The 25009-nt window shown below is 41.6% G+C and overlaps 1 protein-coding gene across 1 annotated transcript in view; it reads right to left on the bottom strand.

The window, feature by feature from the left end:
- Positions 1-23627, bottom strand: part of Pip4p2 (phosphatidylinositol-4,5-bisphosphate 4-phosphatase 2) — a 53160-nt gene extending 29533 nt beyond the window's left edge. Inside the window, exon 1 of the mRNA XM_021160242.2 lies at positions 23200-23627. Within this exon, the coding sequence (XP_021015901.1) occupies positions 23200-23305 (106 nt within the window). The 5' untranslated portion in view covers positions 23306-23627. The remainder of the gene's footprint in view (positions 1-23199) is intronic.
- Between the last annotated feature and the right edge of the window lie 1382 nt (positions 23628-25009).

Below are 25009 nucleotides of genomic sequence, written 5' to 3'. Positions count from 1 at the left end.
GATGCCTACAAATGGCTCACAAGAGAAGACCAAGTAACGTCCCATCGACTGTTATAAAAAGAATCCCCATCCCCTCCTAGAACCTCGATCCCCTCAGCCATCTGCTCTCTAAGAACTTGCCATTCTTGACGTATACGTCAACAAACTTTTCTCTCTGTCTGTTTTGACCCTTGGTAGATTCTTGTTTACCCAGTGCTGTCACCACCTCTCCAGACACTGTTTCATATGGCAACAGAAAGACTGTCAAGTAAGAATAAATAAATAAATAAATAAATTAATTAATTAACTAATTAATTAATTAACAAACAAATAAAATCCCTCCCTACTAGAAAAAAATGGTCAACAAAAGTGCAGTGATTATAATCACTTACACATAGCATATGTTGAGTGCATTTGTTTTCTATATATACTGGTGCAGTAAAATGACTATGATCAGAAGAAAATATGGGTCTTAGAAAGTTAATGAGAGTCTCTAACACACTTTTAACCTTGATCTTGTGCTGAAGCCTGAGCAGGGAAGAAGATGTTCTAGAGAAAGACTTGTGTTTCTCTTTCAGCCATCAGACTACAGATGTCTTTTTCCCACATGTGAAAAGGAATGGACAAAGGACTCTGCCAAGCAAACACACACTGGCATTCTGGGCATAAACAGGGATCTCATAAGCCACAAAGACCCTGGAGTTTGTCCCGCTTCAACGTGAAGTATCTTTAAGATTCCATTTTCGTTGGCCATGGATTAAACAAAAAGCTGACGTCATAACAGAAAAAGTGAGAGTGTTCGGGGTCCAGGTCCCTTCCTCCAGGAACTGATCAGCTCATCTCACCATTAAATTCACCCTTTGTTCATGGCCTCTTACAAACTCCAAGATGGTCACAGGTGAGATGAGAAGGGAATTAGAATCCCTCCTTATCGATGCTCAAACTGCAAACACATTCCTTTTCCTTTACCAAATTTTGTTTCCCAATTTCTTTCAAATATTTGGGAAAGGGGGGCAGGTTTATAAGCCTAAATACCCATGGAAATAAAACTTTTGAAAAAAAAATCTCATAACTCAAAGATACACACAAACGCACGTAACTATTTCCTACTGTTGCCGAAATAGTTTTGATTTGTGAGACAGAGTCTAGATTTGATTGAGTGGGGACAGAGTTATGCCTAGGTTCATGTGATATACCAGAAATACCAGAAGTAAGCCTCATGAGGAAAAAGAATAACAGGCACCGAAAGCTTCTGAAAGCAGGAGAAACAGGGTGAGGACCTCACTGGGCATCCTATTCCAAGTGGTCAGCTGGTATGTAACCGTGTACTTACCAGTGTGTGTGTGTGTGTGTGTGTGTGTGTGTGTGTGTGTTCTCTCTCTCTCTCTCTCTCTCTCTCTCTCTCTCTCTCTCTCTCTCTCTCTCTCTCTCTCTCTCTCTCTCTCTCTCTCTCTCTCTCTCTCTCTCTCTCGTGCATTTATCCATACATACAACAAATAACAAAAAGATACAATGAATTTAAGGGGAGGTTTGGGGTGAGAGGGAAGAGGTCGAAGGGACTCAAAGGAGGAAAGGGGGCAGTCATGTGCAGTCAGACACACATATACACACACATGCATACACATGCACAAAAAACAAAAGAAGGAAGGAAGCAAGCAAGGAAGGAAGGAAGGGTGGGTGGGCTGGAGAGATGGCTCGGCAGTGAGTGAAGAACGCTTGCTCTTTTGCAGAGGACCCACAGTTCCCAGCACCCATACTGGGCAATTCATAACCTCTTGTGATCCTATCTCCAACAGACATGATGCCCTCTTCTGGCCTCCCTGGGTACCTGTATACACATTGTCTTCACTCACACAGATGCATGCATGCAAGTAAAAATAACAAAATTGAGTGGGTTTTATTAATATTTTATAATTTTGTGTATGGGTGTTCTGTCTGCATACATGCTTGTGCATCACATACATGCCTGGCACTCAAGGAGGCCAGAAGAGGCATCATATCCCTTGGGACTGGAGTTGCAGACAGTGCTGAGCAGCCACTGGGAATTGAACCTGGGTCTTCTCGAAGAACAGCCAATTCTCTTAACCACCAAGTCAACTTTTCACCTCCAATAACCTGTGTCTTTTTTGTTTTTGTTTTTGTTTTTTTAAGAATAAAATGTCAGTTATAACAATTACGTGAAATGCAAAATACAAACTGCTATGAATTTTACCTCAAAGATTGACCTATGATTTTTAGTCTGTCAAGCAAGAAAAGCCCTTAATGACAAAATATGTTCATATCTGCTCTTTCAGAGGTGTGGTGGAATAACCAGAGATGCTTAAATTTAAAACTGAAGAGACAGTCAGCTCCATGTACCTAAAGCATGTCTGGCTTGTTAATAACTCAGTCCCTAGCACTCTTACAATGCCCCCTATCTGGCTGATAGTCACTACATAGCTACTGAATGGTTCAGTGAACTCACAAAGAGCTGAAGTGCATTGGGTATAATATTGTCTTTCAGTAAATTAAGACTAAATAAACATATCACTACCAGTCCCCTCAGAGGAGAGCCAGCATCCTTATAAAATGGCTCTACATTGGAGAGCCAGCATCCTTATAAAATGGCTCTACATTGGAGCAAAAGCAAAACAAAACAAAAACAAACCAACAGACAAAAAAACCTCCCTTCCTTGTGGAACAAATGGTCCTTCTAACCCATGCCCTTGGAGGTGACAAAGTCAGGGGATATCAGCTTGCCCTAACAGGTGAATAGAAAAGCAGATTCTGTAGCCTCATTGCTCCACTAACCAGCACTTCTAGGCATTTCATTATAATTTTCTGTGCATCACTGTAGCCCTAAGGCAGTTGAAAGACACTTCCTGAACTTTTGGCATCTCTCCCTCAGAATTTACCCAAAGGAAGCCTGCATTGACAGCTCTCTCTCCTCCCATAAGAGACCTGCAATTGTGAAAGTTACAGCAGTTACTCCAACAGCAATTAAGATTTCAATTTCTTCACTCCATCTCCTTTCACTTCTACAAGAAATCACTAGAGCTGAACCTCAGGGAAATTTATAAATAAAAAAGGTTACTGTGATCTCAGAATTGCAGCTCACTATTAAGTAAGAAATTCCATTTTTTAAGATTCTTGGTAGATATTTAAGCAATGAACATCTTCTCTGGAGTTATATTAAATAAAAGATCCTTTTTTTTCTATGTATTTGCAGTCCTTAATTCTAAACAGCATTGTCGAACCTAAAAGGACTTGCAACACATCAGAAGTAAAATCAGTCTGTGAGGTTACTGAAAAGAAAGCCTTCAGATTATGAGACTGACATGCTGCCTGCCCTGGCAGACAGGGGTCTAGCAAGGCTGTCCTCCGAGAGGCTCCACCCAGCAGCTGACAGATACAGACACCCACAGCTGAACAGTGGGTGGAGCATGGGGATTCTTAAGTAAGAATAGGAGGAAGAATTGCAGGTCCCAAAGAGGGCAGGAACTCCACAAAAGACCAACAGAGTCAACTAACCTGGACTCCTGAACCCCCAACCAAAGAACATACACAGGCTGGACCTAGGCCCCCCACAAATGTGTAGCAGATGTCCAGCTCAGTCTTCATGTGTTTGCCAAAGTGGAGCAGGGGCTATCCCAAAAGCTGTTGCCTGTCTGTGGGATATCTTCTAGCTGGGCTGCCTTCTCTGGCCTCAATAGGAAAGGACCCACCTAGCCTTGTAGAAATTGTACCCAAGGCGGAGGGGGATGGGGGGGGGGGTTGTTTCCACTCTCTTAGAGGAGAAAGGGGAAAAGGGGGAAGGGATTGTGGGATGTGTAGCCTGGAGTGGGGGCAGTGATTGGGATATGAAGTGAATACATAGATAAAAGAAATAATAACAATAGTAAAAAAGAAAGTCAACAACCTAGAGATGCTGACTGCTGAAGGGCTCTGTGATTCTGCTCCTCCTAAAACAGAAGTCACTTTCCAAGAGGCAAAGAGTTGGTGTGAGGGAAAGATGTAAAGATGGGAGGTGATGGAAACAGTCAAGAACCTAATAGTGAAAACTTTGGAAAAAATCAGATCGGGGTATGCTGAATAAGGAAGAGGAAAGAGTCAGGGGAGGCTGAACAGTATGAAGGAATCATTTCACGGTAATAAAAACTCTTAGGAAAAACGGAGACTCCTAAAAGAGACACAGCGAAAGTGGAGGGATCAAAGGACACAGAGCTGCTCCCGCAACACTTGAAGGAAGTGGTACCACCCTGCAAACCCACAAGTGATCAGATTACAGTTTCCCATCACAAGCATCAGCATCGTCCATCTAGTCTGCGCCAGACAGTCTCTCCGTTTTGCTAACTCATCCTAGTGCATTAATCTGTACTCCTTTTTGAGACACATCTCTGTATTCTAACGGTTGGCACTGCCTCACTAGGCTGCTCGGCCCTCTACCGCCTCACTCACTCTTCTATGAGCCTCTTCAATGGCAATGCCTGCCCACTGAATTCACTTTCTTCACTCGTGCACTCACTGTATCCAGCCCTTAACAAAGATGGATGCATAACAGAAAAATGACATCACATTAAAGTCTGAGATGGCCTAGGATCCTATTACAGAAGCAGGGCCCCCGAGAAGAAGGCCAGCATTATTCTCTGCCCTTTACCCCGTTTCCACTTTCTTCGTGGTCTTTGGGAGAATGTGGCTTAAAGACAAAGCCAGCTGAGCTCTGCTTTCAGGACCTCTGCTTTCAATGGCAACGCTCTCAATCCAGCTCAGTACAGAGAAGAGGAAATACCATTCTTTATTCCTCCCCTTCTCAGAATCAAAGAAATGGGTCTCCCAGAACCACACCACTGTTGGAAGGAGGTATCTGGCACACATCAGATTAAGACAGAGTGTGTTAGTGACCAGGTCACCCTGAAATCCAAACAGATGTTCAGTATTGTGACTGTGGAGCTGTGTAGACACGCTCTGACACTACAAGCTGGCTGCAGGTGCTCTGTTAGTAGGTGCTGGAGAAAACCTACCAAGACAGAAGAAAGAGGCTTTTTTTTTTTTTTTTGTCTCTTCTGTTTGCTTCCTATGAGCTTCCAAATACCTGCTAGTTTTCTAAATGTCACCCCTGAAATACTCTGCCACCATGGCTAAAGCACTTTCCCATGGCAACCCTGAATCCCGTTTTCAGTCTTCAACTATCTACTTCACTGTGTAGGCCAAGTGCCAGCCAGCCTCCTTAGGTCTTCAATCACCATATTTCAGGAGTACAGGGACCCCTGACACTGCCCAGCTTTAACAGTTTCAGCAGTGTGCTCACTGGACCTAACCGTGATTGCTACATTTTGTTACCTCCTGGACACTTGAGACAAAGATGTTTACCTTTCAGTTAACTAATTAGCAAGTTTATACCTAGCTAACAATTCTTTCTATTAGTTTCTATTGAGTTGTTTCTGTATTCTGATAAGGTATTGACTAATATAGACACTGATAGGAGATACTTCAGGACAAACAGGGCTAACTCAGAGAAGTGGTTGGATGAGCCTGGATTTATATAAGCATCATGCTGAGCTCCTCACCAATGAGAGAGAGGAGCGTATGATGCACAACATGGGTGTAGTCATCCTGAGGAACTTGGCTAATCCTGGCGTTAAGCGTGATGTCTATTTACGGCTGCTTCACGTAATCATTACAAGAGTAATAATTACTATGTGTCTGTGATAGGAATGGATGTCCATGATTGTACAGGCCCTGGAAGGAAATAAGGAGGCTCAGATCTTTACACTCTTGGCTCATTGGAGAAGCAGAGAACTTATCATGTATGTTCCATTAAGAATACTAAAGATGTACAGAGACACTCTCTTCTGCCTCCTGAACTCTGGTTCTCTTCAGCAAGCCTGCCAGACTGTCTGTCCCAAGTGCTGGGCCCTAAACTCTGATCAAAGCCTAAGCCATGCCCCCTTTTGTGTAATAACATATCTTCTAATAAATTCCCTAGTCCTCAGAATAAAAGAAGGAAAGAAGTGAAGAAGCAAGCAAACAAGCAAGCAAGTCTGAAAATCTTATTAGAAATCAAACACAAAATTTGGTTGTAGTAATTGAAAATTGTCCGGTAAGTCCCCAGCCTTACTAAGCCTGTCACTGATAGCCAGTCAGAGTACTAATTACAAAGGAGTAGAATTATGGACCTTAGAATGTACCCCAAATAGAGCTGAGCGTACATCCCTGACTCAAAGACTCCCTCACAAGTAGAAAAGACCTTTCTCTCCTTATCCTCAAAAATCAGCCTTCCCTTTATAAATACCTCCTTTGAGGGAGTGGCCTACAGGGACATGGCTGGCCATTTTCCTTAGGAGCAACCATTAAAACCTCTTATTGCCTCAAGATCCAGGGTGAGGGTAAAATTTCAGCATGCTTTAAAAGAATGAAATTGCATTTGATAAGATGCTTCTGTGACTACAAGCCATAACTGCTCTTATAGAGGACCAGTTTTAAGTCCCAACACCCACATAGTGGCTCCCAATCATTTGTGACTCCAGTCCTGGGGATCTAACATCTCTTCTTCTGACCTCCAGGGGCACACAAATGTGCACGCGCACACACGCACAGTCTTCAGGCAAAGCATTGATTACATAACATAAAATTAAATGAATCTTAAAAGTAATTTAAAAAACAAATACAAACTCTAAACAGAATTGAATGATACATTAAGAGAACTACAAGATTTCTGGTAATACATATTATCTCAAACCTGAAAATATTTTGGAGTAAATCTACAAGCAAAAGAAGACTAAGCACAATGATGAATTGAGCTAGATTTTCAGGATTCACTCCTTGGTTAAAAGCTAGAATTGGCTAAAATGCATATGAACTCTAGAGACTATAGCAGTATACACAAAGCAAGACAGGTTCAACCCAGAGAAGGTCTGAGCACTGAGATGGGAAAGCAGACACAAGCTCCCATCCCTAACCAAGAAGCTCTCTCCTATTGAAAACCACAGGCAAAGAAAAGAATAGTTTATTCCAAAATGGGGTCTCACTGGGTAACCACACTCAAAGGTAGCCCATGCCTACCAACACAAAATGAATTCAGTGGTATTTTTGTAGACTTTTGGTCTCATAAGTTTTGCTTGAGTAATTTTTGTCTTATTGGCCTTTGTTTGTACCTTTGGTTTCCAAATTTTTGTTTTTTATTCTGGTTTGATTGCTTTTTGTTTGTTTGTCTGTTTGCCTGTTTTCTAAAGAGAGAAAGGAAGAGTTTGGAATTGGGTAATTGGAGTTGAGTATTTACTGGAGCACCCATTACAGAAATCAGTAGGGTTCTTAAAAGATAAAACTAAAACTAAAACTGCTATGTGACCTGCTATTCAACTACTGGGTATGTACCTATATGTATGTCTTAGTCAGGGTTACTATTCCTGCACAAACATCATGATCAAGAACAAGTTGGGGAGGAAAGGGTTTATTCAGCTTACACTTCCATACTGCTGTTTATCACCAAGGAAGTCAGGACTGGAATTCAAGCAGGTCAGAAAGCAGAAGCTGATGCAGAGGCCATGGAGGGATGTTCTTTACTGGCTTGCTTCCCCTGGCTTGCTCAGCCTGCTCTCTTACAGAACCCAAGACTGCCAGACCAGAGATGGNCCCACCCACAAGGGGCCTTTCACCCTTTATCACTAATTGAGGAAATGCCTTACAGTTGGATCTCATGGAGGCATTTCCTCAACTGAAGCTCCTTTCTCTGTGATAACTCCAGCTGTGTCAAGTTGACACGAAACTAGCCAGTACAATGTACTATAGTGGTACTTGGATATCCATGTTCACAGAATCCAGAATATAATATGGGACCAGCCTAGATATCCAGAAATAGAAAAATACATAATGAAAATGGACATGTACAAAATGAAATTTTATCCTGCCATAAAGAAAATTAAATTATGAATTATGACATTTGCAGAATAATAGGCTGTATTAGAGATCATTATGTTGAGTGAAATAAACCAGATTCAGAAAGACAAGCGTCATGTTCTCTCATTTACAGAATCTAAATTTAAGTATATGTATATTTATGCATGTATCTATGCATATATCCGTATGTAGATGGAAATGGAAACAGGGCTATGAAAGAGATAGAAGGGATATAAATGGAGGAGACAGGAGATCAAGAGAAGCTAACAGCCCACATGTGGCATCAAAGCACATGGGAAAGTAGGATCACTGCAGACAGTGGGAAGCAGTAAGAGCAAAGCACGATGGTTATACACGTATAACAATGCCACCAGGACGACTATCATCTTGTATGATAACAGAAAGGTAATTATTTTTTTACAAAAGAAAACTCTGATGGTGAAAGAGTGCACACCAGGGTTACAAGTGGAGGGAAAAGGCTGTGGGCACAGTCCTTACTGCACAACCTAGTACTGGTTCCTTTAATATTGCAACCCTTCCATAAAAGCTTACCACTTACGCCTTCCTCCAATCAACACCTCTAGAAAAACTGCCATACTATGTACGGCTGCAATATTAGCTTGAGAGCAATATCAGTTTACATCCCAGTGCCATTAGGCCTCCATACAGGAACTTACATGAAGTCAGGATAGACCACGAGGCAACAACAAACCCAGTGTTCCTACCTCTCAGCCAACAATGAATATAAAATTTCTCTACGAACTATCACCAACTGACTTGCACTATGTCATGCATTAGACTGTGTCAAAGGACAGCCACATAACTGGAGATACTGGTAAAAAATGCCTAATGAGCCGGGCATGGTGGCACACGCCTTTAATCCCAGCACTTGGGAGGCAGAGGCAGGAGGATTTCTGAGTTTGAGGCCAGCCTGGTCTACATAGTGAGTTCCAATTACATTTACATTTACATTTCCAATACTATCCAAAAAGTCCCCAATACACTCCCCCCCCCCTACCCACCCACTCCCACTTTTTGGCCCTGGCGTTCCCCTGTACTGGGGCATATAAAGTTTGCAAGTCCAATGGGCCTCTCTTTCCAGTGATGGCCGACTAGGTCATCTTTTGATACATATGCAGGTAGAGTCAAGAGCTCTGGGGTACTGGTTAGTTCATAATGTTGTTTCACCTATAGGGTTGCAGATCCCTTTAGCTCCTTGGTATTTTCTCTAGTTCCTCCATTGGGGGCCCTGTGATCCATCCAATAGCTGACTGTGAGCATCCACTTCTGCGTTTGCTAGGCCCCGGCCTTGTCTCACAAGAGACAGCTATATCTGGGTCCTTTCAGCAAAATCTTGCTAGTGTATGCAATGGTGTCAGCGTTTGGAAGCTGCTTATGGGATGGATCCCTGGATATGGCAGTCTTTAGATGGTCCATCCTTTCGTCACAGCTATGAACTTTATCTCTGTAACTCTTTCCATGGGTGTTTTGTTCCCAATTCTAAGAAGGGGCACAGTGTCCCCACTTTGGTCTTCGTTCTTCTTGAGTTTCATGCCTTTAACAAATTGTATCTTATATCTTGGGTATCCTAAGTTTTTGGGCTAATATCAACTTATCAGTGAGTACATATTGTGTGAGTTCCTTTGTGATTGTGTTACCTCACTCAGGATGATGCCCTCCAGGTCCATCCATTTGCCTAGGAATTTCATAAATTCATTCCTTTTAATAGCTGAGTAGTACTCCATTGTGTAAATGTACCACATTTTCTGTATCCATTCCTCTGTTGAGGGGCATCTGGGTTCTTTCCAGCTTCTGGCTATTATAAATAAGGCTGCTATGAACATAGTGGAGCATGTGTCCTTCTTACCGGTTGGAACATCTTCTGGATATATGCCCAGGACAGGTATTGCTGGTAGTATTATGTCCAATTTTCTGAGGAACCGTTATGGCGTATTTTTAATTTTGCTTTTTACAATTATTTCATTTATAGCTATTTCAAGGAATACAACTTTTTCTGGCATTGCTTTATGTGACATCACACTGAGTATTTATATGGCTCCCCTCTCAGATTGACATTTACAATACTGCTTTCAAATTACATGTCTCAAAAAAACTACAATGTTGCTCCTTTGTTATGAAGATCAAATAATTGCTTCCTCGGCAAAGGAAGGAAGGAAGGAAACCTCCTGGAGCCTAAACAAGTGGGAAGGATTACTCTTCTGGTCCTTTTTTTAAAGATTTATTTACTTCATGTCTGAGAGTACACTGTTGCTGTCTTCAGACACACACCAGAAGAGGGCATCGGATCCCACTACAGATGGTTGTGAGCCACCATGTGGTTGCTGGGAATTGAACTCGGGACCTCTGGTAGAGCAGTCAGTGCTCTTGACCACCAAGCCATCTTTCCAGTCCCTTCTGTTACTCTTTTTACTCATCACATTTCACTGACGATCACAAACTGCATTTTCTAAGAGAAAGTAAGACAGTCCTTTCCATGTATGTATATGTATATGTATATGTATATGTATATGTATATGTATATGTATATGTATATGTATATGTATATGTATATGTATATGTATATGTATATGTATTCACCTTAAGTATTCATGAATCACTAGTATTAAAGTCTACTTATCCCAGGACTGTTAGACCAAGAAATGATATGGGGAAGGAAAGGGGAGATATAAACTACATGCATGAGAAAAGCAAACAGCCAAACTGGCTTTGTAATGTTTGGATTGCTTAAAGATGTCAAACAGTATGGCATTCTGTTAAAATCTCATGCTACTTGGCAGTATAAATATGTAAACTAGCATACTATGCTGTGCATCTTTCCAATTATAAATTATTACCTTGAGCCGGGTAGTGGTGGCGCATACCTTTAATCCCAGCACTTGGCAGGTGGATTTCTGAGTTCGAGGCAAGCCTAGTCTACAGAGTGAGTTCCAGGACAGTCAGGGCCACACAGAGAAACCCTGTCTTGAAAAAAAAAAAATGAAAAAAGAAAAAAAAAAAAAACAAATAAAGTATTACCTTTAATTAATTATAAATGGATCAATGATTAACTAATTTTAGATTAAAATCAATTGTTAGAATTTGAAGTAGTTACTGTACATCTGAGCAAAATCAATTAAATACATGAGAGCTGACAAGACCCTTAGGATCAATATTTATTTTATAGGCATACAATAAGTGCTGAAAACTATTAATGAAAAAAAATCCCATTTTTAGCCAATGGATTAACTAAATTTCATTTCCAAATGTTAGGATTCCTAAAGAAACGAAGTGATTAAAGGGGCATTTCTTCTCTACGGACAGTAGGAGTGACACCCCTGGAGTGCCTTCTGTGCCCTGTGAACATTTCTAGTAAAGATGTGACCACATGTTCCATGGATCACACTGCCTTTTGCGCTCATGCTCCTCCAGCTCCCTGTGACACACACCTCCACTGTGCAGTGATGTGAGCGTCATCAGGGTGCCTCACTCCATCACCCATTCATTTACATGGTGGATGCATGGAGGATGAGGATACCGAGTTAAGAGAGGGGACAGACACAGGGATCCAATCTCCAACCATGTCTCTCTAGGATCACACACACACACACACACACACACACACACACACACAAATACTGCAATACAGACTAGACACACACTGTCCGGGGAACATGTATTTCCTGGCAAAGACTGCACAAACCAGGGGAGCTTTGCTCTGCAGCTAGTTTTATTTGCAATAGTTCTAGAGTTGCCTTCCCATTTGTCTGTCTGTAGGAAGGAAAATGTAAGTCTCAACCTGGAAAAGACTAGAACTGACCAGTAAGCGATGCTGGTGTGAGGCAGCAAGGAAAACATGGAGGAGACAGGGTGATGCTTCCTATTTGAAGCAGGATTCTCCTGAGACCTTGGAAAGGTTGACAATGAAGGTCGTCCATGTCTGTCCTTCACATCAAATATTCTCATTCTCATGTAGCATTTGTACCATTTACTTTATAATAGATAATACATTTTATTCAAGCAGTATTTTCTACACCTTTATAGAAACTTTCTGAACTACTGCTCTGTAACTTAACATCTTTTAAAGCACCTGCACTATCTCTTAACCATGAATTATAACATGTCTATAACTTTATGAAACTTTCCCTTTCATGTTGAGAGTCATTATTGTCATATGCTTATAAGTAATGGTGGACTTAAGCCTCCAAACACCCATGTTTGAATAAATATTCTTTGTCCAGTCACATGCATACATGGTCTGCAGATGGATGACACATCCCATGCTAGTCAGACTTCTAATTCAGAAAAGAAGAAATACACAATAGTTTTAAAACACTCACATACTGTCTTTTCAATAAAGATACTCTAAAATTTAGAATTTAATCCGGGGTGGGACTTTGAAAGCAAAGGTAAAGAGAGGTAATACAGGCAATACAGATTAAGCACCTCTTTTAAGGGAAATAGTTTGAGCATCTCTAATTTCAAAAAACTAACCTCCAAACTTTTGAAATCCAAATCTTTTTGAACACCAGAATGACACAGTATTTCAGATTTCACCTTTTCAGATTAGGAATGTTCAGTCCTGTGAAGCCTATGTACATTTCTAATTAATTAACTAATTAATTAAACCACTTCCCATCCCAAGCACTTTGAATGAAGGATATTCTGTGAAGATATATCTCAGGTGCTTCAAATCCCTTACAAAAAACTACTGGGCCACAAAACATATGGCACAAACGCCAAAGCATACTGCATACTGCTTGTTTCTGGTGTGAGAAACTGAGGCTCTAAACTGAAACAGGTAGCGCCTGACAGCAATTAAGAATGGCTCTGAGGCTATAAAGGGACTGCGCTCCATGATGCTTGGAAGTCTCACCTGAAGTCTTGGAAAAAGTGCAAGACCTTGCACATATCTTATGCTTATTCTCATAGAGCAAAAACAAGGAGAAGGGTTATTTTATAACACCAATGAATCAAAAAAAAAATACCTAGAAACATATAAAAACAGCACAAATCCACTAGAACTCTTCCTCCCCCACCCACCAAAGAAGAGAAGCTTTGTCAAAAACAAGCACAACCAGAAACACATGACTCATTCCTCTTAGACGATATGAAAAGGATGTTATTCCCTTACTTAACACCTCTTAGTGACTGTGAAAATACAGTGCACAAGAACTGAGCTCAAAGTTTTCTCCAGAACTGCCTACTTTCCCCCACAGTAGGATTACAGTTATTTGGAGAAGTTTCCCAGGGCTTACTAGCCTGAAAGACAGTTATGAATTTCTACCGCGCCCATCCTAGGTCTCTTCTGCCACACCTCTGTCCATCGGCCAATTACCATTAGCAAATGCCAGTGCTCTATGCTTGATACCTCCTGAGACAGGTGTGGAGGTAGAGGCAGGGAAATCACAAGTTCCAAGCTAGCCTCAGTGAGACCCTATCTCCAAGCACAAGCATGGATGGATGGATGGACGGACGGATGGATAGACGGACGGATGGATGGATGGACGGATGGATGGATACTGAATTCAACCACATCTCCATATTTCCAGTGCTTCCCACACCTCCACCACTGTTCAGAACATCATTCCACAACTCATAGCCCCTTAATTAGTGCTATATGTTACTGGTTTCTTCTCATCTTCTCTACGTGTTTGTTTTCCATATACAAATCAGGACAATTTTTTTTTCCCCCAAGACAGGGTTTCTCTGTATAGCCCTGGCTGTCCTGGAACTTACTCTGTAGACCAGGCTGGCCTCGAACTCAGAAATCCGCCTACCTCTGCTTCCCGAGTGCTGGGATTAAAGGCGTGCGCCACCACGCCCAGCTTTTTTTGGTTTGTTTGTTTGTTTGTTCTGTTTTGTTTTGTTTTTTTTGAATCCCCATGTTCTTACCTGCTGTATGCCCAGCTGTAAAACTGCAGGAATTATATTTCCTGACCCCTTTGCCTAGAAATTTCTTCTTTGCTCTAAAATTTTGATGGCTGATTCTGACTCACTTTTCAGGACTCTGTGATTGTTACCTCTGAAATGCCTTTCCTGATAGCCCATCTGAAACATCGCTGTTCCTTGCTTATTATTCTGAAATTACAGGGTTTAGAGTACACAAGCACAAATGAATGGAAGTTCTTCAGCATATGAATAGCATAGGCACTCAAAAATTTGAAAGGGAGGCTGAAAGGACGGGAGTGGGGGTTGAAGCTTGATTTAACATTTTAAAGATGCTGGGGGGAAAAACTGAGTGAAATGTGAGAATTATAAAACAAACTAAAAGAACCTTGAAGGCCAGTGTTTAGGGAATACCGGAAAAGGATTCTGACAGGAAGGGCTTGGCATGCCACTGGAGTACCAGAAGCAAATATACTTTCTCCTTTTTCTTCTTTCTTTATTTAGTTTATGTATATGGGTACACTGTAGCTGTCTCCAGCCACACCAGAAGAGGATCCCATTACAGATGGTTGTGAGCCCCCACGTGGTTGCTGAGAATTGAACTCTGGACCTCTGTAAAGGCAGTCAGTGCTCTTAACTACTGAGCCATCTTTCCAGCCCCTATACTTCACCCTTAATGAAAATGTGGCCTCAATGATACAAAATTTGACTTAAGAAATAATTGATAGATATCCCTTAACTCAAATAATTGAATTATAATAACATAAAAATCAAGTTTTCATATTTACCAAGAACATGCATTTCAGCATCATAGACTGGCAGGACATTTCTTGTGACTTCCAGTGAGTCTCCGAATCTTTGGCAAATAACAAACATTTAAACAAAGTTTACTAGGGTGTGTGTGTGTGTGTGTGTGTGTGTGTGTGAAGAATAGGTCCTTGCATCTATATTATTTCTTCTTATCAACAGATAACCAACCCTGGTTCTTCAAGTCTGCAGGGAGATTCCCCAGCCCATCAAGTGGGTCTGGATGTTTTGATTCATATACTATAGTTAATTAAACACCCCTTAACATAGGTTATACAACTATTCCCAGCAATAGAGTCAGACTTCTGCACACTCTGAACTCCCTGGCTTTATTTCAGAAGGAAATAATCATGCTGATGTATTAACTTGCCCAATTTTTACTTCTCCAGAAGAAAAGTGGGAAGGGGCATGCATCCGTCATTACAGATGGAGCAACTAAAACATGGATTTCTCTTCAGCTCCTTCAGCCCTGGGCCAGCAAAGACACTGACTGAAGGCAAGAAGACAGTGGAAGTCACCAAAAAGATAGTGAACTTCCAGTAAAAGGGCAAAGAGAGAGATGAACCATATTATCAGAAGTAGAGTCTGCCCACCTGGGCCCTAGTTGGGACCTATGCAATACAGGAGCAGTTACTTTATTGATTATGCTGTGTTTATATGTGGACCTTGAGACCATAATAGACTCATCCATTCATCTGGGGAAAGGACTGTATTTAACTTTGCCTTGGAATTCGAATCACATCCCATTTGTGTAGGGCATCATAACATTGGTCTTCCTATTAAAGGTTATATATGGACATATATTCTACAAGATACTAGAACTGAAAACAATATGGGTCTCTTTTCAAGATATTCTCTAGATTTTTCTGATCAATACAATAACGTAACTAATAGACATAGTTTGGATCTCTGTTCTTGTTGGCAGAGTATTGCACACAATGCTTTCATTGTTGTGTATAGGCTACTAATGCATCAAATGACAACTAGATTTATGTACATTTCAAACCAAGACCATTCTGGATATCCTGCATTTAAAAAATAAAAAGGAGAGCTGGAGAGATGACTCAGCGGTTAAGAGCACAGACTGCTCTTCCAGAGGTCCTGAATTCAATTCCCAGCAACCACATGGTGGCTCACAAACCATCGATAATGGGATTTGATGCCTTCTTCTGGTGTGTCTGAAGACAGTGACCGTGTACTCATATAAACAAAATAAATAATTCTTTAAAAATAATAATAATAAAAAACAAAAGGCGTTAGGTGTGGGCAGTGGTAGTACAAGCCTTTAATCCCAGCACTTGGAAGGCAGAGACAGGCAGATCTCTGAGTTCAAGGCCAACCTGGTCTATATAGTGAGTTCCAGAACAGCCTGAATATACAGACATCTTATCTAGAAAAACAAAATAAATGTAAAAGTAAAAAAGGAGGTAGATGTTGGAACATAGTTCAAAATGGAGTCCTGCAAGGGACAATTTGCATGCTTGTGAGAAAATTCCAAGAAACAAGAGTCTTGTGACCTCAGTTTCTTAAAAAAAAAAACAAAACACTGAATTATTCTTGGAATGTGCTTTGGATTTGAATGTTCTTGGAACTGTGCCCCGTCTTCCAAGGTATAGTGGCTAGGACTGAGTTTACTTCAGCTGTTGTTATTCATATGCCACATATGGCTTGTCTTGTGGTTGAACATAGGATTCATGTGATTCTTCTTAACCCAGAGGATAAATTTCCTGATGCTCTAAATGAAGTTGACCACTGCATGAAACTTCAGGATGTCTCATTGTTAAGCCTTGCATGCTGCCAAGTAAAGCAGTAAACACTCAAGCAAACGGATTTTTTCTTCCACCATGACACTTCTTCTTCATGGAGATGTGCATCACGGGTGGATGGCACATGCGCTGGCACACTCCTGTGGCCCTGAGGAGCTCTGAATCAATGCCCGTGTATTTAGCTCTGGCCAGTACACAAACAGCACATTCTGGGTTTCAAGTCAGGCCCCTTAGTTCTAGGCTTATAGATCCTGCAAATCAATTCATGTCATTTCTTTTTTGGATATTTAGAAGCACATGAGGTGCCTCATATCTAAAGCTAAGTTTGGGATCTGTCTTCTCGGAAACGTGCTCCTCCTTTTCTGGTGTTCTCTGTTTTAGTGCAGTCAGATAAGTCATAGAGTTGCATAAGCAGAATTCTTGGAGATCCTCGTCATCATCCTTGCACTCCCAGTAGCTGTCCATCGACAAGGTCAGTTCCATCTTCCCTTTGATTTGCTTTGGATTTGGCAGCGCTGGGAACTAAGCCCGAGGCTTTTCTCTTCTACTCAAATCTTCTGCCACTGGGTTTGATCTCCATCCCTTTGTTCATTGTTGCTGTGTTTTAAATTATTTCGAGACAGGATCTTGTTAAATTGACTTAGCCCCCAAATTACAGTTCTCCTGAGTAGCTGGAATTATAGGTATATGCCTCGATGCTTAGCTTTAGTCTCTCCTAAACCTCATCCCTTGGCTTTTATCCCTACATATAACCTGGTAACAGCAAAATTAATCAAATTTGCTTTAATTATTACTGCATTCAGTAAGACAGTTATCCCTATGTACTCTGGTCAACCATCTAATTCATCTATTTTATAGAGTGATTTAAAATAGAGATCTGACACATGATTGTTTAAAGAAAATACCCCTCATATGGCTTGTAATGCTCTAGAATCAACTCATATTCATTATAGCGTCCCTTGGTGCAGCAGAACAAATCACTCAAAATTACAGTATCATAAACAACAATTCTGTGAGTTGTTCAGCATCAGTTTAGGATGTTGTTACTTACAATCTCTTGTGTAGACATAGTAACAGTTTGGCTTTAGTTAGTGTGATTTGAAGACTTGTCTGTGTAGTGTTATCCAAAACATTGATGTCTGAAGGTTGGTCAGACACTGTTCTTTTTTGTGGGCTTTTTGAATGGTTGGTTTTGGCTTTCTCTAAGCATGACTGTGTCCAGCCATCCTATTTCTTACACAAGTTACTTTTTCCAAAGTGCAATAATGTCCAAAGCAAAAACGATAATGTCTTCTCATTAACATCTAAACTCATTCAGCATATCTTCTACCGTATTCTGGAAGTCTAAACCAAGTCATGGGGTCAGTCCTCATTGAAAGGGAGAGGCTCTATAACACTTGAATGTCTGAAAACAAAGTTATTATGAGGCAAGGAAGTCTATGGAGACTATCAACCACACCCTCGTCTCTAATCTCATTTTGTGGCACTTGTCCTCCATTGCCTTATTTCTACTTTAGCAACATTGAATTTCCTCCCCTGACCCCTGCACTCACCATTCCCCATTCGGATACTGTGTCTTTTTGGTTGTTTGGGGATTGTATGTGTGTGTTTCATACTACTTGTTTTGCATACAACGTCCATGTGACCCTTTTCATCTGGATAACTCCTGTTCCACCTTTAGATTCCAATCACGGCTCAGGAAAGCCTTTCTTGTCTCCCTTAGCCAGGTTAAATCAATGAATGTGGCCGAGGCACTAAACATGTTTCAAATATGGTCCTTGTCCCCTTTGCATTTTGTGTTTCTGTGGATGATTGTGCAATTCGTCCCCATTACATCATAAGAGAAAAGGAACCTAGTCTGTTTTTCCTTTCCTACCACAGAGCTTGGCTAAAATGCCAGGATTGGTTGAAGAATGAATGAAAAAAACAAGCCTAGAAGGCCTGTCTCTCTGTTTGTAACATAGTATCTCCCTTTCTGAACTACATGCAAGTACATAAGCACATTCCCATTGTCACTACTTAGACAACCTGGAATTTGAAACATATTTTATACAGAATTTGTAAGGAGAACTATTAGTTTTTGCCAACTTGACACAAAATGTGGTTGTCTGGGCAGAGGGAACCTCAGCTGAGGAATTGCCTCCCCAAGACTGGTCTGTGGGCATGACTATGGAACATTTTCCTAGTTCACAATTGGTATAGGAAGTATCAGCCCACTGAGGGCAGTGGTTCTGCCTTTAGGCAGGTGGTTCAGGTGGTTCTGGGTTGCATAAGGATGCAAACTGAGCAAGCCAGGAGAAACAAGCCAATGAGCAGCACCCTTCCACCAATTCTGCTTCAGATCCTGCCTGCAGATTCCTCCCTTGAACGCCTGCTCTGGCTTCCCAAGCTGGAATAAACCCTTTCCTCACAAATTGCTTTTGGTCATAGTGTTTTATTACATCAAAAGAGAAGCAAACTGGGATGCAAATGTAAAAGTTCTATCATTCTGCCATATATTGTCTCAAAAATTAGTAGATCTATAAGGGAATCAATTAATCGATCCAAAGTATTCAAGTCTGTAGTACTTTTTCCCCCAACTTTCATTTCAAATGAAACTAATATCTATTTTTTCTAATTGCTAACGCCTTAACATAAGCTGGCTTATTTTTTTCTTTTCCCAGTTTTTATTAGATATTTTCTTCATTTACATTTCAAATGCTATCCCGAAAGTCCCCTATACCCTCCCCCCACCCTGCTCCCCTACACACTCCCACTTCTTGGTCCTGGTGTTCCCCTGTAATGGGGCATATAAAGTTTGCAAGACCAAGGGGCCTCTCTTCCCAATGATGGCCGACTAGGCCATCTTCTGCTACATATGCAGCTAGAGATACGAGCTCTGGTTACTGATTAGTTCATATTGTTGTTCCACCTATAGGGTTGCAGACCTCTTCAGCTCCTTGGGTACTTTCTCTAGCTCCTCCATTGGGGGCCCTGTGATCCATCCAATAGATGACTGTGAGCCACAAGCTGGCTTATATACCAGAGTATTGTAGTCAGGAGAGACTCATCACTCTGTAGCTACCCAGTATTGATATTGGGGACCACCCACATTCTACTCAGAAACTCAGGTGGATAGTTTCAAGGATGTCTTAGTTAAGGTTTACTGCTGTGAACAGACACCGTGACCAATGCAATTCTTATAAAAGACAACATTTAATTGGGGCTTGCTTCCAGGTTCAGAGGCTCAATCCCATTATCATCAAGGCAGGAACGTGGCAGCATTCAGGAAGGCACGGTGCAGGAGGAGCTGAGAGTTCTACATCTTCATCCAAAGACTACTAGCAGAATACTAACTTTCAGGCAGCTAAGACAAGGGTATTAAAGCCCACACCCACAAGTCCACACCTACTCCAACAAGGTCACACCTCTCAACAGTGCCACTCCATGGCCCAAGCATATACAAACCATCACAAAAGACTGCATAGAATTCTTCTTGGGCAAAACCTAATGTCCAGTGCTAAATGTTCTCCACTATATTATTAATAGCCTACCCTGAAATAACCCAAAAGTCACTATTTCTTCTCAAGAGATAGGAATAATTTATGATCCTTAGAAAGTGATGCAAAGAAGGAGCTGATGAGGTGGCTCAGAGGTTAAGAGCACATACCGCTCTTGTAGAGGACCCACATGGGTGGCTAACAATCAACTGGAACTCCAGTTCCATGGAATCCAATGCTCTCTGCCAGCATCCTCAACCACCTGCACACACATGCTGCACATACACACACACACACACACACACACACACACACACACACACACTCAGGCACATACACATAAGATAAAAAAATAAATCTTTAAAAAGAGTGGCACAAAGCAATGGATTATAAAATGTTGTGGTTAAGCCTCCTCTGCCTCTTCTTCCTCCTCTTCCTCCTCCTCCCCCTCTTTTTAACCTATTAAACATCTGAGTAATTAGGATATAAAGACAGTCAAGCTGATCATATGTTTAACGGAAGCATGAGGACCGGTGTCTGGATCCCTAGAACACACTTAGAAAGCTGGGTGTGGTGGTGCACACTGGAACCCCAGGCATGAGGAGTAAGAGGCCGGAGGACCTGTGGGCTTTGAAAGTCATCTCGAATTGCTTAGTCAATTAGCTCCAGGTTGACTGAGAGACTGTGTCTCAAAAACTGAATTAGCAAATGACAGAGACACATGATTGTGGAGCTGTGGCACTTGTACACACAAACACGTATAACACACACACACACACAAAGTTCGAATAATTATAGTTGGCATCATAAACTAAAATTACCCATCAAAATGTATATTCAATTTCTAGTCACTGGTTTTCAACTAAAAAGTTTACTATTTGCAGCTATTAAAAGAATCTGATGATAAAAGAAGTCTTAAAATCTGAACTGCCAGAGATTAGTGTCAAATACCTTTAGTCCCAGCACTCGGGAGGCAGAGGCAGGCAGATCTCTGAGTTCGAGGCCAGCCTGGTCTACAGAGTAAGTTCTAGACAGCCAGGGCTATACAGAGAAACCCTGTCTCAGAAAACAAAACAAAAACAAAACAAAAGCATCTGAACTGAATCAGTCTGGAATTTATTCTTTCTCTCCACTACCTGAGCTCCATGAAGGCCCAGTTTTGGTCAGCCTGACTCAGAGCAGTGTAGTATGTGACATACTGTGAGGGCCCATAAAGTTCCTGAATGAATGAATGAATGAATGAATGAATGAGACAGTGTCCAAGATTTAGAACGTGTGTATTACTCAAGTAATTGTAAGTAATCAAGAAAAGATACTGTCATCATGCGAATAAAATGACTTTGCTTCTCATTTACATTTCTTCCTTCATAGGTGTTATCCCATATGATATTAGTGTTTTAAATATCTCCATCATTTCCAAAAAGAATTATTCTACTGTTAGGCCAAAGGAGTTAAAAGTGGTTGTTAAGGGATCTTTAGAGTGAAATGACTTCTTTTCAGTGCTTGATTGGAAATGCCACTCTCTTTGTAGTTTGAGGAATCTGATCAAATTAAGGAAATCTATAGAGAACAATGAAGTCTATGCAGGTCCACATTTATGTGTTTGTGTGTGTGTGTGTGTGTGTGTATGTATGTGTGTGTCTGTGTGTGTGTGTGTGTGTCTGTGTGTATGTGTGTGTGTATGTGTGTGTCTGTGTGTGTGTATGTGTGTGTCTGTGTGTGTGTATGTGTGTGTCTGTGTGTGTGTATGTGTGTGTCTGTGTGTGTGTGTATGTGTGTGTCTGTGTGTGTGTATGTGTGTGTCTGTGTGTGTGTATGTGTGTGTCTGTGTGTGTGTGTATGTGTGTGTGTCTGTGTGTGTATGTGTGTGTGTCTGTGTGTCTGTGTATGTGTGTGTGTCTGTGTGTGTGTGTCTGTGTGTGTATGTGTGTGTGTCTGTGTGTATGTGTCTGTGTGTGTGTCTGTGTGTGTGTGTGTCTGTGTGTGTATGTGTGTGTGTTGTAACCACAGATTGACTAAAATAAGGAAAAGGTATCTCCATTACTTCCGTCCAAACTCAGTCCCTTAATAAATCATCAAATATTTTATTCCATAGACAAAAATTAATACAACTGAAACACTCATGCAGGAACCTGTGAATAAGGATTAGACAGTACAATATTAATATCAAATGGCCAGTAAGGGAAATCCCCCGACTTCTGGCCAACAAGGGTCACTTGTACATTTTCTGTGTGTGTCAGTTCCGTTGGACTTTGCCCCTTTCCTCTCAGGCTGTCAATCTCTCTGAATTACTCCCAGCTAACCACAGTTTTCCTTTGTTCTGCTTCTGTTTATAGATTGAGACCCAGACTGTTGATTTTCAAGTTACAAAATGTTAAAAAGAAATGTTAAATGGCAGACAACTTCAACCTGTTGTAGTGTTTCCCGCCCCATTTCAGACATGAACTTAGAAGAAGTTCTGTTACAAGACATGTGACCTGCTTATATTCCCAAAGCACTATTAACTTTGGCCTCCTTGGGTTTTAAACTTCATTCACATCCAGCCAAAAGAGCAAGATGAAGTAAGGTACGCTTGCACGTGCCATATTTAATGATCTCTGTAAGGCTTGCCTTCCAGACTACCGTAGTAAACACTCCCAAAGACTTTGAACAAAGACAGAGCTTGAATAAATCGAATTCTTTGGTAAACAGACTTCTCCTTCACCACACCATTTCTCCAAATCCCTTTTTAATTCTACACTGAAAAACAAAACTAAAAATATATACGGTATAAACTTGGGGAACTTTTTAAGAAGTTAATTTCAACCTCACCCAGACATGCATTTAAAAAATTCCTCCTTCCTAACGGAAGGCTCTTCATTCACCACTGAAGCTATGAAACACACTCCTTACAGGCAGCAATGCCCGTGGCTTAGGAATTTCAGACATATTAGGGATATTGATTAACTCGGTTGCTTCTGGTTAGGCAGTTCCCTGCTTGCACTCCGGGGCCGAGTGTAAGGGACTAAGATGTTGCCTGCTGAAGTCCTCTCAAGGGCAGATGCCAGGGTGAGCAGTACCCCGTGTTTTTCAGCAACCAAAAGCACTTGTGAATGATTGAAGGATCTGCACCACCGCCCAGCTGCACTTAGGGCTGCTTTGGAAACAGCAGCACGGAGCTTGGGAAAATTCATGTCCGATCCTGAAGCTGGGAAAGAAGTGTTCAAGCACACACTCCACACCACAAGCAGCAGCAGCGAAGCCCTGCGGAGAGGCTTTCGGGTAGGCAGGCAGAGCCTGGGAAGGCATCCTTTTCCCCCAGCCCAGAGAGAGCTCTCCTCCGCCTCCGCGCTAGAGCTCCCCGGCATTCATCCTTCCATCCTTCCAGACGTTTCTGCGAGAAGCAGAAAGGTCTATGCCGGCCTTACCTCTGGGGCTGCTTTCCTGCAAGTACGGCGGGGCTGTGGGAGTGACATTTCCCGAATGGGATGCTGACAGCAGAGGCGACCGTTCGTCCACCCCGTCAGCAGCCATGACTGCAGCGACAGCGCGGCGGGCCGCGGGTTGAGCTGGGCTGCGGCTAGGGAGGAGGTGGTGGCCAGCAATGCCGCCGCGCCGCTGCTACGGCCTCCGGGAGGGCCCAGGATGTGTCACAAGGCAGGAGGCGGGGGAGGGGAGGGTGCGGGACCGCGAGGCCGGGGGAAGGGAAGCACGCCGGGAGGCATGCTGGGGGAGGGGACTGGAGAGGAAAGAAAGAGCCCGGGAGGAGGAGGAGGAGGGAAGAAGTGTAGAGGGAAAGCCAGCCAGGCTGAGAAAAGGGGAGACCGGAGGACTGATTAGGAAGTGGGGGAGGGGAAGAGATCAAGTAAGCAAGAGGAGGGGCAAAGGGAAAGAGAGGGTGAGGAATCTTTTAAACTAAGGGAACCGAGGATAAAGAGCAGCTTTGAGAGGCTCTGAAAGGCCTGTACTGGATTACGGGCAAAACCAGAGCAATCAAGTTCAGCTCCTCCAGGAAGTAGGAGAGTCTAAGTTGTCTGGTAAACTTTGCCGCTGGGTGAAGAAAACTTATTTCTTGGGTTATCATTTTCTTAAGAGAGGTTTCTTCTTCTGAGAGGTTTCTTCTTTGTTATGAACCATAGTTGAGTATCTGTTGTCTGAGAAATGTTGGTGCGTGCATATTAGGCTTTCCTCTTTTCCTTGATTTTTTTTTTTTTTTTTTGGAATAAGAGTGCTGACATTTGATTTTTGGCACTTTAAGCATGTGTTAACTTTTACAACTTCCGTTTTACAAAATAGACTGTCATTTTAGTTTTTGTATAATAATGGGGCTTTTTTGTATAATGTAAGAATTAAACTTTTTTCCTACAAAAGATTTTTCTTTTTTTAAAAAAAGGTTATTGGACTGAAGAGCTAGCACACTGATTAAGGTGCTCACTGATCTCAGCACCCACATTTCGTGGCTCACAAGCCACCTGTAACTCTAGTAAAAGGAATCCAATACCTTCATCTGGCCTACATCAACACACACACACTCACACACACAAACACACACACACAGTTTTTTTATAAATACTCAACAGACTTAATTGTCTTATTTTCTATTTACATTTTTGTTACCCTTTTTTTGGTGTTTTGTCAGTTGATTCCAAGGCAATTCACATTTAAAAAACAACAAAAACAAACCAAAGTTTAGAACACATCCAAATAAAAATGCAATCAGAATAATAGCTTTCCTGCTGCAGTCAGTTCTTCTGAGTGACTTAGGAAGAATTATTTACTCACCTTCCAGGTGTCCCCAAGTATCTAGGGTGTGGTCTCCATGCTCAGGGTGGCTGAAAAGTCCCACAGTGAAATAGCTGTACAGGAGACTGGGAGTTGCCCCTTACATTTCAGTCCGTATAAACAGCAGACATTCGAAACTACTCAAATCACATTTAGGATCCTCAAGTTGCTCTCTGAAGACATACTCTTTCTTCCTAAATCTATAAAGTACCAACTGGAAACCCTAAGGGAAGGTAAAGAACAATGTTTTCTTTCATGTAGCATCTTTGGGCGGCCAATAACAGGAAGATACAATGCAATAAAAAGAACTTATTATGGTGTGACCCCTATGAGAACTTAGATGGGTCTCCAGTAGACTGGGGTTTGAAAACTCAAGATGTACTACTCCCAGAAAAAAAAAAAAAAAAAAAAAAAAAAAAAACTTATCCCTTGAAAAATGAGTACCAGTACCTCACA

This window comes from Mus caroli, chromosome 4, assembly GCF_900094665.2.
Source record: "Mus caroli chromosome 4, CAROLI_EIJ_v1.1, whole genome shotgun sequence".
In the NCBI taxonomy this organism is placed as follows: domain Eukaryota; kingdom Metazoa; phylum Chordata; class Mammalia; order Rodentia; family Muridae; genus Mus; species Mus caroli.
The sequence above is the reverse complement of the archived record's forward strand: the minus strand, read 5'-3'. Positions and strand labels throughout refer to the sequence as shown.